The 18,454-nt window shown below is 34.0% G+C and overlaps 2 protein-coding genes across 5 annotated transcripts in view; both read right to left on the bottom strand.

Moving 5' to 3' along the window:
• The window catches only part of MORC3 (MORC family CW-type zinc finger 3), a 42,543-nt gene extending 33,840 nt beyond the window's left edge, over positions 1-8,703 (bottom strand). The window contains exon 1 of the mRNA XM_026664217.2: positions 8,599-8,703. Coding sequence (XP_026520002.2) covers positions 8,599-8,640 — 42 coding nt within the window. The 5' untranslated portion in view covers positions 8,641-8,703. The remainder of the gene's footprint in view (positions 1-8,598) is intronic.
• A 2,442-nt stretch (positions 8,704-11,145) lies between these two features.
• The window catches only part of DOP1B (DOP1 leucine zipper like protein B), a 50,066-nt gene continuing 42,757 nt past the window's right edge, over positions 11,146-18,454 (bottom strand). For 3 of the 4 annotated variants that reach the window (XM_026664212.2, XM_026664213.2, XM_087966746.1), the window contains exons 35-37: positions 16,537-16,695; positions 15,841-15,970; positions 11,146-14,978 (exon numbers count right to left, since the gene is read on the bottom strand). In XM_026664212.2, coding sequence (XP_026519997.1) covers positions 14,712-14,978; positions 15,841-15,970; positions 16,537-16,695 — 556 coding nt within the window. In that variant the 3' untranslated portion in view covers positions 11,146-14,711. The remainder of the gene's footprint in view (positions 14,979-15,840; positions 15,971-16,536; positions 16,696-18,454) is intronic. The other variant, XM_087966745.1, reaches the window with a different exon arrangement.

Below are 18,454 nucleotides of genomic sequence, written 5' to 3'. Positions count from 1 at the left end.
AGAATGTGCTGGAGTGGTGAGAGTGGACAGTGATTGGAACTGGGTAAGGTTACCTATATCAAGAACTTGCCCAAAAGAAATTTAACCCATGAAAGTGACTCTTTGGAATATTTTTTAAGCGGCAATCAAAGAGGGATAAAGGAAAATTATACCCCTAAAGCTTTAGAACTAAAAAAAAGTTGTATGTATAAATATTATTGATAGGACTTTGAATAAGCACTCCAGAGTGCTGGATATCTGACTGTTTATTGGATATTTTGTCTGAATTAATGAAAAAGAATAATAACTGGACTTTCAAAGTTGATTTTTAAAAGCGGACTTTTAATGCAGATTCTTAAGCTGGAGGCGCTACCTACTGGTAAATGGATTTTTATTAAGCCAGACTCCAAAAAGGAAATGGCCTTGGATAATTTTTAAGAGAGAAAATAACACCTGGAGGTCTGCTCTGCTTCATTATTTACTGTTCCCTACTTATCTACTCTATAGTGACTAGAGGCCAACCTTGAAAAACCTGGAGGATGTCTAATGAAATGACTTTTGAATACTGGAACTATTTGATAAACTAAAAAGTGGATTTAAAGAACTACTTGGAAAATTCCCTGGACTGCATAAATGAAACCTATTAATTGTGGGATACAAGGAACTTTAATTATGGCATCTCCTGATGAATAATATTAAGACTACATAATCTGCTGGCTTTGGGAAGTCAAAAAGAATAGACCCTGGAGTGGTGACAGATTATTGGCATACTACTTAAGACTTTTTAAAATAAGACAAAATGGTTCATCAGGAAGAACTGGAGACACAAAAAGAAATTATGAGACTATTGCAAAATATTTACCATACGATGATGGGGAATACTAAGGAGATAAAAGATTTGCTACATGGTATAACTGGAAAGACTGAAAATGTGCAACAAGGACTAATGAAGTAAGATAATAAAATTCAGGAGTCAAGGGAGACAACTGTAAACTCAGAGGATGAGATAGAACAAATGATACAGCAAACAGAACAGGAAGAAAAGAAGGAGATTATAAAGTTGGGTGAAATAAAGTTGGGAGAATATATACAAGGAAATAAAAAAAATGGAACTGAATAAACCGAAAGGTATTTTTGGAAAAAAGAGGATTTGGATATGGGTGGACTGGCAGCAAAAAATAGTGGGGAGGGGAATAAAGCTCTGGTTGAATATGCAAGATATAGATAAAGACCCAAGGGAGGAGTATGGGAGGCAAGCTACAAAGAGAAGTGTAACTTCTGAGAGGGTGGGAGCCGATGGATAGGAAGGATTTTTCTTTTAAAAAGAAAAAGGAAACCAGCCTAAAACTAGATATAAGCTGTAGAAATAGGGGGAATATTGTTATACATTTTTTATCCAATACAATATTTAAAGTGAATATCAGAAGTTGAGATCAGAGTTTGAAAAAGGATTTTATTAGGTATGCTCAAAAAGAATACTATTACTACTAGAAGGAAGTAGCAAATATTGAATGGAATAATGAAAAATTATGAGTTGACATAGTTATGTATAACAACATTAGATTAATGTAGTAACTTGTAAGATTGGCCATATTTAAAATGAGAAAAGATATAAAGTTTAGAAATGAGGAATCATTGTTATACATACTTTTATTCAATATATATAAAGTGAATATAAAAGGTTAAGATTAGAATGTGAAAAAGGAGGTTACTAGGTATGCTCAAAAATAAAAATTATTAGAAAAATGTAGCAAATAATAATTGAAAAATAAAGGATTAAGTACCCATACAGTTATGTATAACAACATTAGACCATGTAAAGCAGATTTAGTAATTTTTTCCTATATTATTATTGCTTTTGTATCAAAATTACAACACTCAGTACCACACTGTTCACGAAATGATGTATTTTTTAAAAAATAATAATAAAAAACTTTACAAAAAAAAGATATTATACCAAGTTTTTCATACTATGCTTATTAAGCTATGTCCGCTGGAACAGATAAAATTGCAATCACAAACCCTCTGGATTACTAAATTGACAAATTATATAAAGAGCTGTGGTCTCCCTGCCCCCTGTGTAACAGAACAACAACAACAAAAAAGCTGCCCAAAGAATCATGGATACAGAAGCTCAAAATGACATAGCCACTTAGTAAGGTTGGTAGCTTTGAAATGGCTGAGCAAATATAAACACACCTTCCAAATGGACAACTATTTAAAATCACAATTGCCAAAACATCTCAGGGAGACATTTACCAGAGCAAGATTCAAAAAGTTTAATACAATGGTTAGATTTGGGAGATTCCATTCTACCCCTCACAATAAATGTACATGTATCTATGGAGCTGAAGAGGTAGAAGATATGACTTGTATATTATTTGATTGTTGTTTGTATAAGGGGGCGAGAGATAAGTACCTTGATCCACATAGTAAATGTATGGCCCATTAAAACAACATACCTCATGTGTGGCCAGAATCTGAAAAAGATATTTAATACAGCACAATTTCCGATGAGATCAGCATATGTTGCAGGGGTGATACAGAAATATAATTCTATGTCATTTTATTCTATTTTACATATTTATGTATTAAATTATTGTATTTTATCCTGTAGCTACTGTATTTTATCTTACTCCAAATTTAAATTGTTGTTTGGAATTTTATTGGTAATATATTTGAACCTGTACATTGATATGGTCAGTTGGTTGGTCGGTCGGCCGGCCGGACTGTCTGCCTGCCTATCTATCTGACAGAGAAGATGTAAACAAGAGATCCAGGCATCAAATACAGGTAGTCCACAACTTATGACCAAAATTGAGCCCAAAATTTCTGTTGCTATGATACATTTGAGTTTTGCTCAAATACTACCTTTCTTGCCACAGTTGTTAAGTGAATCACTGCAGTTAAGTGAATCACACAGTTGTTAAATGAATCTGGCTTCCCCATTGACTTTGCTTGTCAGAAGGTGATCACATGACCCTGGGACACTGCAACCCTCATAAGTATGAATCAGTTACCAAGTGTCTGAATTTTGATCACAAGACCATGGAGATGTTGGAACGGCCATAAATGTGAAAAAGTCATAAATCATTTTTTTCAGTGTAACTTAGGTCACTAAATAAAGTTGAGGACTACCTGTATTTTGCAACTATCTTCAGAAAATACTGTGGCCAGCTCAGTATTCAAGCAAACAAAAGATATGTAGTATACTTAAGATTCATGCGTATTTTCCCAAGCAATTAACACTGCCATTGTTTTTATCTCATTAGTGTGGCTTTCACACTTTCACGCTGTTAACTATTTGGTTATTGTTTTATCACTTCCACTTTTTTTTCCTCAGCAGCTAGCTGAGATGATTATTTTTTAATTATTTTTTTTCACATTTTACAAATCTTAATCTTAATCTTAATGGTGCAGTGACATCATTATTACATATACCAATCTCATATATATATATACATATATATACATTTATCTATAATTTCTTAACTCCATTATCCTTATTTCTATTGTTCAACCATTTATACCAATTGTCCCAAACTTTGTAATACTCCAACTTTTTTATCTTTTAATTTTAACATAAGTTTATCCATTTCAGCACAATCTAAAAATTTTTGAATTACTAATTCCTCTGAGGGTGTGTTATTTTGTTTCCAACATTGTGCAAATGCTATCCTCATTGCTGTCAATATATGTAGTAGAATATATTTAATCTTTTCCCTATATTTCCCTTTAATTATTTCCAAGAAGAACAATTCCGGTTTAAACCTCTATCCAATCTTCCACTATTTTTTGTATCTAACTCAATATTTTGGGCCAGTGCTTTTGGGCTTCCGGGCATAACCACCACATATGGTAGAAGGTACCTTGGTTCTGTTTGCATTTCCAGCATCTCGGGTTCATATTAGGGTACATTTTGGCCAATCTCATTGGTGTCAGATGTCAACGGTAAAACATCTTGTATATATTTTCTTTATAAGCTGCTGATGTTGTTAATGCATAATTTTTATTTCAAATTTTTCCCCAATCCGCTAAGTCTATATTATGTCCAATATTTTTTGCCCATGTTATAATGCAACCTTTTTACTACCTCTTCCAAAGCAAATTTTAATAAATAATTATACATCCTTGTTATGAATTTCTTCTCGGGGCCTACTAAAATTTTATCTAATTGTTGTAGCTCAATATGAATTCCAAATTCTTCTGTGTCTTTTTTGTATCTGTTTTGCAGCTGGAGATATGGCCACCAGTCTATGATTATATCTTGCTCTTTTAATTCCTGATTTGTTTTTTATTTTCCATGAATATCTAATATTTCTTTATATCTGACCATTTTGCCTGAATTCAATGTACAGGTGAAACTCAAAAAATTAGAATATTGTGCAAAAGTTCATTTATTTCAGTAATGCAAAGTAAAAGGTGAAACTAATATATGAGATAGACTCATTACATGCAAAGCAAGATAGTTCAAGCTGTGATTTGCCATAATTGAGGTATGGTTTACAGCTCATGAAAACCCCAAATCCACAATCTCAGAAAATTAGAATATTACATGGAATCAATAAAAAAAGGATTGTACATTGAACAATATCGGACCTCTGAGAAGTATAAGCATGCATATGTATTCAGTACTTGGTTTGGGCCCCTTTTGCAGCAATTACTGACTCAATGAGGCGTGGCATGGAAGCTATCAGCCTGTGGCACTGCTGAGGTGTTATGGAAGACCAGGATGCTTCAATAGCGACCTTCAGCTCTTCTGCATTGTTCGGTCTCATGTCTCATCTTTCTCTTGGCAATACCCCATAGATTCTCTATCAGGTTCAGGTCAGGCGAGCTTGCTGGCCAATCAAGCACAGTAATCCCATGGTCATTGAACCAGGTTTTGGTGCTTTTGGCAGTGTGGGAAGGTGCCAAGTCCTGCTGGAAAATGAAGTCAGCATCCCCATAAAGCTCGTCTGCGGAAGGAAGCATGAAGTGCTCCAAAATCTCCTGGTAGACGGCTGCGTTGACCCTGGACCTAACGAAGCACAGTGGACCAACATCAGATGATGACATGGCTCCCCAAATCAACACAGATTGTGGAAACTTCAAGCATCTTACAGTGTGTGTCTCTCCATTCTTCCTCCAGACTCTGGGTCCTTGGTTTCCAAATGAGATGCAAAAGTTGCTCTCATCAGAAAAGAGGACTTTGGACCACTGAGCAAGACCAGTTCTTTTTTTCTTTAGCCCAGGTAAGAGGCTTCTGATGTTGTTTGTTGTTCAGGAGCGGCTTGACAAGAGCAATACGACATTTGAAGCCCATGTCCAGGATCCATCTGTGTGTGGTGGCTCTTGATGCACTGACTCCAGCCTCAGTCCACTCCTTGTGAAAGTCCCCAACACTTTTGAATGGCCTTTTCCTGACAATCCTCTCCAGACTGCGGTCATCCCTGCTGCTTGTGCACCTTTTTCTTCCACACTTTTCCCTTCCACATAACTTTCTATTAATGTGCTTTGATACAGCACTTTGGGAACATCCAACTTCTTTTGCAATAACCTTTTGAGGCTTTCCCTCGTTTTGGAGGATGTCAATGAGGGTTTTCTGCACAACTGTCAGGTCAGCAGTCTTTCCCATGATTGTGATTCCTACTGAACCAGACTGAGAGACCATTTAAAGGCTCAGGAACCCTTTGCAGGTGTTATGGCCTAATTAGCTGATTAGAGTGGAACACTTTGAGCCTACAATATTGAACCTTTTCACAATATTCTAATTTTCTGAGATTGTGGATTTGGGTTTTTCATGAGCTGTAAGCCATAAATCACGGCTTGAACATTGTTTTGCATGTAATGAGTCTATCTCATATATTAGGTTCACCTTTTAAGTTGCATTACTGAAATAAATGAACTTTTGCACGATATTCTAATTTTTTGAGTTTCACCTGTATTGGGGTATATCATCACTTCCATGGTGGATAGCCAGGCAGGTATTTTCATATGTTTTTCCTAATCTTATTCCAAATCTGTATCAATGAATCCCTCATATGATGTTTATAAAAATATGTATGTTTCTTACTTTTCTTTTCCCATAGGAAGGCATGCCACCCCATCTGTAAATCATGATCCTCCAGTTAAAATCCTTTTATTTCTCAAATTGACCCATTCCTTGATCCTTCTCAATGCTGCAGCATTATAATAAATTCCCATTCTGGGAGTCCAAAGCCACCTCTAGTTCTACTATCCTGTAACACTATTTATCTTATTTGAGCTTTCTTTCCTAACCATATAAATTTTGTTATTTTGTTCAGTTCTGTAAAAAAGTTCTTATCTAATTTTATGGGGATTGTTTGAAATAAGTAATTTGGGAAAAATATTCATTTTAATCGTGGCAATTCTTCCTAATAAGGATAATTGTAATTTTCCCCATAATTCCAAATCTTTGTTTGTTGCAGCAATTTTATATAGTTATTTTCTTTTATCAATGAACATCTCGCAGTTAGCCATATTCCTAAGTATTTGACTTTATTATTTGGAGTCACATTACCCTTTCTAATTCTCTTTTCTGTTCTTCTGTTAAATTTTTAGTTAATATTTTAGTCTTTTCTCTATTAATTTTTAAGACCTGATACTTTTCCATATTTTTCTAATTCTCATATTAAAATATTTCCTGTGTCCAATGGGTCTTCTATGAAGAATACCAGGTGATCTGCAAAACTTGAATTTTATATCCTCTTTTTTGACTCTAGTTCCTTTTACATCTGGATTTTGTCTAATTCAAATTAATATTTCTAGCTTTTCAGGATGAAAAGTAGAGGTGACAATGGACAACCCTTTGGTTATTTTAAAAGTCTCTGTATTCTCCCCATTTAATAATATTTGGGTGGAATATATCACCTCTATCATAGTCTCAAGTTTATTTCCTAAATTCATATATTTAATTTGTTGTATCATAAACTGGCAATTAAGGTTATCAAAAGCCTTTTGTGCACCCAGAAAAACTAGCGCTGCTTGCTTTTCTGGATGAGCCTTGTAATATTCCAATATGTTTATTACTGTTCTTGTATTGTTCCTAATTTGTCTTATTGGGAGAAATCCATTTTGGTCTGAATATATAGATTCATTTAATAATTTTTTCAGTCTTTCTGCTACCTGTACTATAGTTGTGAATCATTCAACAATGATATTGGCCTGTAATTTTGAATTTGTTTGTTGTTTGTACCCCTCTTTTGGTATTAAAGAGATATATGCCTCCCTGCAAGATTCAGGTAATCTTGCTTCCATCAATACATCACTGTACACTTCCAGCATTAATGGTTCTATCAGTTCACCCATAGTTTTATATATTTCCCCCAGAAGCCCATAAAACCTGGAGTTTTATTATTTTTCTGCTTTTGCACAGCTTGTTTCAGTTCTGTCAGTATTATCACTTACACTTTTACTGCTTTATCACAAATGAAACTTTCTGGTTTCTCTCTGATTTTGACTCATACTTTAGTCACATGGCATTAAATAAATATTTCTGAGGCAAAAATATTACAAAAATTAAAATTAAAAAGATCTTAGATAACATGGCAATGTAACATTGCCTCGATACTGCAACAACAGTCAGATTCCAAACGCTGCACTAATGGATAAGGCAGCTAGCTGCACGTGTTTACACCAAAGATTGCAATCCTGGTATTATTTAACAAACAAAACCTTACGATCACATGGTTGTAGACTCCGCCTCACTTTATGGAGAACCGAAAGCTATTTCCAATATCTAAATAGGTTACTTCCTCGGGATACTCGTTTTTTTTTTGTCATACCATCACATTTCCCACGAGAAAGAATACTAATTGTTATAAAATCCTAGTATAATCATTTAACCACAGTCTTCCAATAAAACTCCTGTACGTTTAAAGATCTGAACAGAAAATACGATTTCAGTTTCATGCACTTTATCCTCTTTTCGATCTACAAAGAAGTAATTCAAATCGCCCTCATCTGCTCTTTTAACACCATTCTTAAAGCTATGTACATTATTTAAGCCATTAGCAATAACAACTTTAAGAATGAAACTTCCCAAGGGCATCGTTTCCAAAAGGCTTTTCTTGGTTTTATTTTTCCCTTCGAAAATGTTTCGCTTTTCATCCAAGAAGCTTCAGTTCAGATGAAAAGCGAAATGTGTATTTAAAAAAACAACAACAAATCAAGGAATTCCAGTAGCCGTTTGAAAACAAACGCACCTCTGGGGCAACCTTGACCTGGATGATTGAGAATCTCCATAGACTTTTAAGAATCAAAACGTTCTCCAGAACCCTGGGCTCTAAAGCAGAAAACTAAATGCGGCTTCGTTGCAAAAACCCGTTAACATAATCAAGCAACCCCTCTTCCACTTCTCAACGTAGCCAGATCCGTAGCACGAACAATAAAACCAGAAAAGAAAGCGGGATTCTAGGCTGGAGAAGAAACCTTCCCTCCACCCCACCCGCAATTCGAGGAAGGAAAAAAAGGGTGCAAACTCATTCCTACATTGCAAGTCTTTGGCTTGGCAAGGCAGGCAGCGTCAAAAGGAACCCCACCCTTGCCTCCCCTTCTTTCCCCTGGCCAACTCCCCCCCCAAAATAAAACACAACCAAATCCTATTCTGTCTCTCACCGCACTAAGAAGAATCCCACTCTGCTTCTGCACCGCCGCCATTTTAACTCCACTACAAAAGCCGCAGCCAACCTAAAGCTTCCTCTTTCCCAAATCCAATGTACTTCCGGGGCGGGGCCGAGAAAGCGGAAACGTATGTTTTTCCTTCGCTTTCCTTCTCTGTTTTGTGAGCTGCGATGCTGAGAGTTAGGGAGCTTTTTAATTCCTCTCCTGTAGAATGAAGGCATCGGCTATGGAATTTTTCATATCTACTGTTTGCATTTCCCTTTGTAGCTGTGCTTCTTTCCCGCCTGTCACCAAAGGAAGCGCTTCACTCATTAGATAATCTATCGCTCGATAATGAACTATCGTCCAATAGCTTTTCCCTAATACATCTGATGGGACGCAGTCTTGTGCGCTGTCTACTCATTCGGTAAAGCGAAAAGAAGCATTATTTGCAAAAGGAGACTTTGGACTGGCCTTAAGTGTATGGCCATCTAGTGGTTGTCCTGATTTCGAAACCCTAGTTTAGTAAGACAAAGAAATCCCAAGAGCATCTTAGAAATGCTAGCAGTGAGCCGAACTTTCAAGCTTAGAATCTGGCAAAAAATGATAGGAAAATTGATACAAATAGAGAACGTTACGTCCTGAACTTTCCAGAATATAAGCTATGGACGTGACCTAACAATCGAATATAGAAAGTTTTGGTCATTTGACTATTTAAACTTTTAACTAACAAAAGTTGCTGAAAATATTACGATTCGTTTTCTTAAGGGCTTCATAGAAGGATTGTGTTTTGTACTGTGGGAAGTGTATTCATTTTATGACTCAAAACTCAAGATGAAAAAGGGAGGTTTCCTTTTGAAGTAAGGAAATGCAGTATCAAACACTGATTAGAATGTTGACTGATCTTGGAATGTTTTTGAAGTGCTGGGAACTATCACACATTTTGGAATGTTTTTGAAATGCCAGATAAGTAAGGAAGTATCTGTTACAGCTAGGTACCATAATAAAATGTAACTTGTATCCTGAAAGATAGATTGTAAATCAAGCCATTTGTATACTGGGAGGGGGAGTAGTAGTGGGTAGTTTTGGGTATAAGAGTAGAGCCTTTAAGCTTTGCCTTTCGTTCCTCCCACCTGCCAGGGCAGGAACCCGTTTCTGCAGAAATGTTACAATAAAACCTTTTTCCTTGGATCAACTTTGAATCCTGGTGGTTTTTCTTAGCCACAATCTCACAGTACAAATATACTGATCATTGCTAATTTAAATCAAATGGAATAATGCATTAAAGGAAATCTTTACTTTTTCAAACTAAGGGGCATTCTTCTCGCACACTTCCAGCCCTTATCAATTAAAATGGAGGAGATCAACCTAAATGGAAACCATAAGCAATGTGTTCTGGAAATTCTGTACATTTAAATATCTTTGTAATATCTCTGTATCCCTTTTCTCATAGGATCTTGGAATTGTAATGTTGGGAGGAAAATGCCTCCTGATGAGGATTCTTCCAGCTGGGAAACAACACTTTGAAGAATAAATGAAATAACAAAGCAGAATTGCCGGAAAGAGGTCTTTTAATGGCAAGAAACCAAGACAAGTGACATTCAGCAGTTTCTTGGCTAGCTAGGAAGACTGATATTCAAAAGTGATTGTTACATACCCTCTGAGTTTTTGTCTAAAACTGATTTTTGGTGACGTTTAATTCTGTGCTTGGTGATGTTTAATCCTGTGTTTATTAATGGGAATAATTTTGTCTGGAAAGAGGAAGGTTAATCTCTGTTCCTGAAAGGAAGCAAGGTTGAGAAATCTAATTCATGTGTCTATTTGTTCTGGTAATTGGTCTAACCAGCTTCTATGTTTGTTCTTTTGCTACATTCTAGTGCTGTGTTTTTTGTCGTTAGGTGAGCTTGCCTGAGTTCTGCCAATGAGCCAGACAGGGTTTTCTTCCCTTTATGATTTAATTATTTGTACTGTGTTTGGATTATTTGCTACCTCATGGTTTCTTCTTCTATTGGGGGGGCTTCAGTAGCTAGGCTTTAAAACAATATTTTTAATTAAAGCAAAGTGACAATCTACTTTCAATCACTATTATGAAGGGGTGAATGAGAAATAGTGAGGAAGAAATAATTACATTAGATGTTAACCATGAACCAATCAGCAGTAAGATGTGACCCAGAACTTCCTGTGTTAATCAGCTAGTTAACTATATACTGTGGCAGATGCATTGATTTATATAGCCCTTGAGAAATAGCATTGAATCTCTTGATGGATAAAGGATTGTAAAAGATTCTTGCCTAGGCATGCTTCTGAGACAACTGAAGAGTCATCAGCAGTCATTTTTCACAGACAGTTTTTTACCCTGGCACAAACTGGGCTGCGACCCATAAGGATGACAATCAATAGATATGTCAACTGTCCATATGGAAACTGTGCTTGTGCTTAGATTCAGAGATTGAATCTCTATAAATACAGTATATGCTATCAAAGTGTCTGTCATATGCTCAATGATAAATTACATTCCAAAAAAGATTAATAAATTATCAAAATAATTGCAAGAGTTGAAAGTTTGTTTTTAAAATGATTTATTTTTAACTGTTCCTTTGTAGGTGTGTGGATGTTTTAAAAGGTTATGATTTAGAAATAAAACATTCAGTATGAAAGACCAATCTAAATGAATATAAGTGGTAGAAACAAACATTTAATGTTTAAGGTGTTTTGAAATAACATTGACTATGAGAATTACATTCAATATTAATTACAACTTTATATAGCACTTATTTACCATAATACTCCATTCTCTATTGCCAATCATTTTAAATACGTAATTACATCCTGTTTCTTTTTGCCATAATTCATTGTCTAAGATACTCAGTTATCAGTCATTTTAAAACAATAGTATCAAATCAAAACATCATCTATATTATGATTACTTGGAAAATGAGCATTTCAATAATTTTCCAAACCAGATAATATTGAATTCAAATTCTGAAAAAAAAAATTCCTGTCTTTATCATTTTTACGAATAACTCAAAGCAGTGAACATACCCAATACCTTTTTCATCCCATTTTCTTCACAACAACAACCCTGTGAGGTGGTTGGGCTGAGAGTGAGTGACTGGCCCAAGGTCACCCAACTGGCTTTCATGGCTAAGGCGGAATTATAATTCATGGTCTCCAGCTTTCTAGCCTGATGCTTTAACCACTAAACCAAACTGGTTCTCAATGTGCTACCAATATCACATTGCTGTGCAGCTACAAGTTGTGCACAGTAAATCTACTGAAATATTATAGAGACCCAAGGATGGTAAATCCAACTGGTCAAGTACATTTTCAACTACTTGAAATACATTTTGTTTGACAGGATCTGGGAAAATGGGGCCTGAAGAAACAAAGGCAATATACTGTTTGCGAGTCTGAATGAAATTCAACAATGTAGCAGCAATTAACCTGCAGGCATCAAGCATCAATATATTTTATAGAGAAGGTGATCTATCTTAATAAACAATTACGGGTATTATAAATGAAATTGAAAGTTACAATAAAGTCATAAATATAGCCCCTGAGTTAAGTTCAAGGTGGATAGAGCAGAAAACAGGAGAGAGGAAAAGAAAGTTTTGTGGTAGATATAACGGAAGAATAAGTTACAAGGTATTTGGGATACTAAACTTCAAAGTTAGAGGATTAAATTAGATCTGGGAATTATATGTATTGTAAAATAGCTAATATTAGCTGCACTTCCTCAGAATAAAGAGCAAGGGACATGTCCGATTCTCCTGTGAAACAGCTGGAATTGCAAACAAAGACTGTCTATTTTCCCTGAGAGCTAGCAACGTTGTCAAAGATTTTGGAAATGTTTAAATTTCCACATGACAGCAAACACACAGTATTTATACAGCAGTATCTGTTATATAGCGGAACATATATATTTGATCAAAAACATTTAGAAAAGCATAAGTATACATTCATAATGATAAAGAAAGTTTAATTAAAGTATATTTGTTTAAGTTTACAAAATACATAAATAATTTACAATATTAAAATAAGTACATCTTTACATCATACATCGGGTGTTTATGATCTGGGTGGGCATTTAATGAAAAGGAAAACAAATTAAATGAACAATTATCTATTATCTGACATTTAACTTAACTCAACAAAGGTATTTAAATTTTTACCTAAATGGGTAACAGAAATATTCACATTGGAGCTGTTTTTTGCCCAGTGTATATTATTTGAGAAACTCAAAGTGCTAATCATCACGGGTGGAGAAAGAAGGACAGTTGCATAAAAAAATCTGAACTTAAAAAGTACAATTAAATACTAAATGCATTTAAACAATGTAGTAGTTTTTGAATATACACATTCTTTGCTTTGTTATCTATGTTTTTCTACTTGCATGGCATCTTTTACCTTCTAATTATCCTTGGTTATGCTCATGTATTACAAATCTTGTGCAAAACCCTAGCTAGAACAAGAGCCGTTCGCTTTCAAAAGGAACCTTTAACTATAAAATGATTTGCTTCCAGTGTTATACAGGTAGTCGTTGACTTACAACAGTTTGCTTAGTGACCATTCAAAATTATGATACTGAAAAAAGTGATTTATGACTGTTTTTCACATTTACAACCGTTGCAGCATCCCCATAGTCACATGATCAAAATTTAGACGCTTGGCCACTGACTCATATTTATGATGGTTGCAGTGTCAGGAGCATGTGATCACCTTTTGCGACCTTCTGACAAAGTCAATGGGGAAGCCAGATCCACTTAACTATGTTACCCACTTAACAACTGCATAATTCACTTAACGGGAGACAAGAAAGGTCATAAAATGGGGCAAAATTCACTTAACAAATGTCTCACGTAGCAACAGAAATGTTAGGTCCAATTGAGGTCATAGGTGAGGACTACCTCTATAATACTTTCAGTAAATGTACAGTTTTGCTCAAGAATGTTTCAGCATAAAACTGAATAGGTTTGGAAGTTGGTACTTACAATGAAGCATAGTAGTGCTATATATTTGTCTATATAGGAATTTAGACATACATTCTTTTACATTCTTATTGGCCTATTACAATTAAGTACCATTTCAGCAAACTGTAAAAGGCAACAGTGGCTTTAAATTAGTTAAAACTTCCAAGTAATTTTTTCCCCCAGTTTTAGAATGGTTATTCATAAATTTCATGAAAACATAAAGACAAATCTTAAAAATATTTGCTGAAAAAGCAAGTATCATTAGTTTTGGTGAAGCACACTTACTAGTAAATTTGTTTTTGCTTACAGTCATAGGCCTAACATTGAATTGGAAATGATTGTGCCAATGTGGGGTTGCAATAGGATAGAGGAAACTTCTTGTGATCCATAGGGTATGAGTCAACTACCTATAGAGAGTAAGGAGGATGAACTTGCTGGAGATTATGCATGATCTGTTGCCTGGGCAAAAGGAGCTGAAGCATTATTAAGGCCAAAATAAGACAATGTTTTGAAGTACCTCAGGCAAACTAATGCAGAAAACCATTTAACTGGCAAGATTCTGCCATTATAGCTAATTAAAAAAAAAAAAAAAAAGGAAGTTTCACTATTCTGTGGAACTGATTTTTTGGCATGTTCACCTAGAGTAGGGGTGTGAAATTCGCGTTGTCATGGCATCGTCAGGTGACGTATGGTGATTTCCCCCACTTTGCTAAACCGGGCATGGGTGTGGCCAGTGTGTGACACATCCAACCTGCGGGCAGCAAGACAACCCTGAACTACAGGATTGATCAATTTTGCAAATGTGTGAACTATTACTTTGGGATCAGAAAAACATGTGTAATGTAACTCTGTCAATTTATTTTAGTAAGTTGCAATGTAGAAATTGTTTAGAGCAGAATTAAATTAACTTTAGAAGAATTTATCTTTTGAGAAATATAGAATGTTATATTCCCTGGTAGAAGAGAATTTTTTTACACTGAAAGTCAACAAATCTGCACTTATAAACAATTAAACATTATTTTAATTGAAAAATAATGATTCTTCATTTTAACTTAAGCTAATTTGTTTTGGTAAAAAAAGGAAAAGTTGCATGTTGCTTCAAGCATTTCACATTTTAGTAAAATAAAACCTGATGATTTTAAGAACAGAACAGATGCCTTACAATGATTCGTTTTCCATATTATCTATAAAATCACGCTCAACATATTCTTCCAATAGCTTCAAAATTCTTGTTCCACTGCTGGTGGGATAGGTGCTTTTAAAAGACTTGAAGTTGCCTGTGTTTAGTAATCTGCCACTTTGAGTTTTAAAAGCAGAGTTTAATGTATTAAAGAATGGAATTAATTGTGTGATATTTGATATAGAATGAAGATCCAAAAGAGGAAAGTCACATTTTTTTGTTGGTTCATCATTGATATTTGGTTCCTTGAAAAAAATAAAATAAAAAATGAACTATTAATATGCATTTCCATGGAAGTATTTACTATCAATTGTGATTATACACACACACACACACACACACTTTTTTGTTTGAACATAGACATTTTTAACAGTCTATTTTATAAGTTATAGATAATATTTTCCATATTTTTGAGATTCAAAATATTGTAGGATGACAAGAGAATTCACAAGGATGGCTCTAAAAGCATGGCCAGATATGTTCCACAATTACAGGAAAAACCAAGTTGGGGAAGAATGAAGTTGGATAAACCACAATTTAAACTACACTCAATCTGAGATAACAACCAGCACTAATGTGTAAGCAATCTGTGTAGCTCTCAACAACCTGAAATATGTACGGTATGTAGAAATATTAAATACATTTCTATCAGTAATAGCTAAGCAACCTTTAGAAAACAATAGAATAAAATAAAATAAAAAGTGTTTTCTGACTCTGTCTTGTTAAAATATTATCCAAATTAGCACAATCCATATTTTTTTGAATACAAACTCAGGCTGCATATAATATGCTAATTTGCATTAAGTATGAATAACTTTGATTATTTTATATGAATTGGACATGCACTATGTTAACTGTATCATGTACTAGTCAATTAACTTGAATTGGGTCCCATAGAAGAATTACTAGACTGTGCCTTCCCAAATATATACAAATATTGCTGAGCAATATTGCTGAATTGAAGCAGCTCTGTTCAATATGTGAGAATATTGTTCACAATGTCTTGGGTTCACCTGAGCAGCATAAATATTGATTTACAAATATTATTTGATAAGGAAACTATGAAGTTTCAGGCTATGAAAGTCATTTGATAAAGATAGTACTTGCCCCATATTTTAGCTTCAATAAATCCATGATTCTAGCAACATGAGGCTTGCATTCTTGGGGGCTTTCCATTACATCTGAAATCATGCTGCAACTCTGCATGTCCACCTCTGGAACAAAGGCCCACCTATACCTAAAACAGACATTATGTAAAGTACTAAATCTAACATAGTCTTATTTTGTGATCATGTCGATTAACAGAAAAAAATATCTAGTTCTAAAATGTTGGTTATCTCATTTGGTACACAGCACAAAATCTTTAAACCTAAATGCTCTTTAAATTTGTCTAAATATATTTGTTACTTTTGTCATTTTAGTCCTACAGGAACAATTTTTGCCTTCATTTTCTTAAAACCAGAAATTCTCTGCTACAAACTTGAAGAGGCAAAAATATAACTTTATTTCCACATATATTGCTATATTACATATTTGTTATTTTTAACTTTTTTATAACTATATTTGAGCTTAACTGAATTCTTTTGCAATATAATCTGTATCTATGAATTTTATTTTATGCATTTAAATACATATTTAAGTGCACAGGTTTCCCCACATTCTGAAAGTGACAGAAAAATATTAGATTTAATAAACTAATGAAGTGGCATAGCTATGCAGTAGAAAGAGAGGCGCAATCAGATCACATTGAGATAATCTTCAAATACTCTACTATTTTGCTAAGAATAAAAATATAACACTTACATCTGAAACAACTGCATCTTGTCAGATGGAAAAGAAAGTGCTGTGTCTAAGAATTTACAGGCTGATAAATACAAGGTTAATTCATTCTGACGTATGTCACCAAGAAATCGAGCACTGCCATTTGATGATGCTTTCTGTCTGCTCATTTTTTTGTTGTTTCTGTGAGATTCATAAAAAGAAATATCAAAGACTGCAGAACAAACCTGGTAACTTTTTTAAAAAAATGTGAACACTAATTGAACAATTAATTAAATCCTTTCATACAAGAGTACAAATACAAATGCATCTGCAACTTCAAAAAGAAGAAAATGTTAATTTTACTTAGCTAAAACAGCTAAGAAATGTCTATTTTAAATTTTACTATTTCTATTTTAAATTTAACATTCCCTTCTTTTCCAAACCAACCAACAAAATGGGTATTATATTCCACATAATTTCAAGGGGGCTAGTAACAGAATAGTTCTACTAGACCTAACTGTTACATGTCAGCAGCCTTTCAAAAATATTTCTTGCACTAATAAAGGAGAATATTTGTAGCTCAGGGTTGACATGAGCAGTCAGTCCTTGATTCTTTCTTTTTTCTTTTTTTAAACAAGTTTTATTCAATTTTTCCAAAACAAAGAGAAATAAAAAAGCTCTTTTCGGTGTACAACATAATTCCGGATCACCACTTTTACATGCAACTATTATATATAACTTTTACATGCAACTATGACAATAATTATCTATTTATTTTCTACATTCAACTTCCTATCTTATCCATTTTTAGCTTAATTCTCCAACTTTTACGTAAGAAAAGGAACAAACAAATTAATCCTGTTCACTAATATTACTTTCATTCTGAATATCTTCTCAGTTCATTTCAATTTATTTCAAATATTTCTTAAACATTAACGTTTCTTTTAACCATGACCTTTTCCATAATACTCTTTTCTCATTTAAGTCACTAATAATTCCCATATCTTCATATTTGTTAACTTGTAATTATTTTACCTGTTGGGTTTGCAATTCTATTGCATATTCTTTCCCTAAATTCTAGATTTATACAAGCTTTTATACACAAAATAAAACATGGATTTCCCCTCCCCCTTTACTAATTTGGAAACGTCACCTCAGTGGTTTGAATATACCTTAATTCCCTCATCTTAATTCCCAATATACATTTATTTTAATTAGTTATAATAATAATTCCCTAAAAAAAGAACTACATAGCATTGTACATTTCAGTCAGATTCCGCAATATATTTTCCCCTTTTACTTCCAGAGTTTTATTTATCATACGAAAAGAAAAATAGCAGAAAGAAAAACAATTAATCCATTTAACTAGTCCTGGTCACTGATATTAATCTTATTTTAAAACTTCATTGCAATTCATTTAAATTATTTCAATATATATATAACAAACATTAACCTTTCTTGTGACAATAGAAAGAACATACATTCATTTATTAAAAAAATATCAGTGCCCTTCCTTCTCTCAATGGTCTATATTTCCCTATTGTCTAAATAACTTGTAATTGCAAATACATTATTATTATCCCTCATATCAATGCGGAATCCCCTTAATTCATTAACCATTATCCCTATGTATTCTAAATAAACAATTTTTTCCATTATTTTACAATTCCCATCTTTCTTTCCTGTTCCTGTTCCTCATTACCTCTCTTCCCTTATATTTTCCCAATCCTTTTCTCCCTGATTTATATCCCTCTCCCTCTTTATATCTTCCTTCCCCCTTTTATTTTTCTGCTGTTTCTTCCTCTCTTTCCCACTTCTACAGATATTCCCCTTTTTAGTTACTTTCTGAAATCTCCTATTTTTAACCCCCTTCTTTTCCCTCCTCTTTGTTGTATTCTTTGCATTGACTGTCTATTTAAAATGGCTTCTTCTTGATCTAACTCCTTCTCTGAAGTTTCTT

This window comes from Notechis scutatus, chromosome 5 (assembly GCF_049901735.1).
Source record: "Notechis scutatus isolate UNSWTSFEM ecotype Mainland chromosome 5, rNotScu1.2, whole genome shotgun sequence".
Lineage (NCBI taxonomy): Eukaryota > Metazoa > Chordata > Lepidosauria > Squamata > Elapidae > Notechis > Notechis scutatus.
Note: the sequence above shows the minus strand (reverse complement) of the source record. Positions and strands in the feature narration are given on the sequence as shown.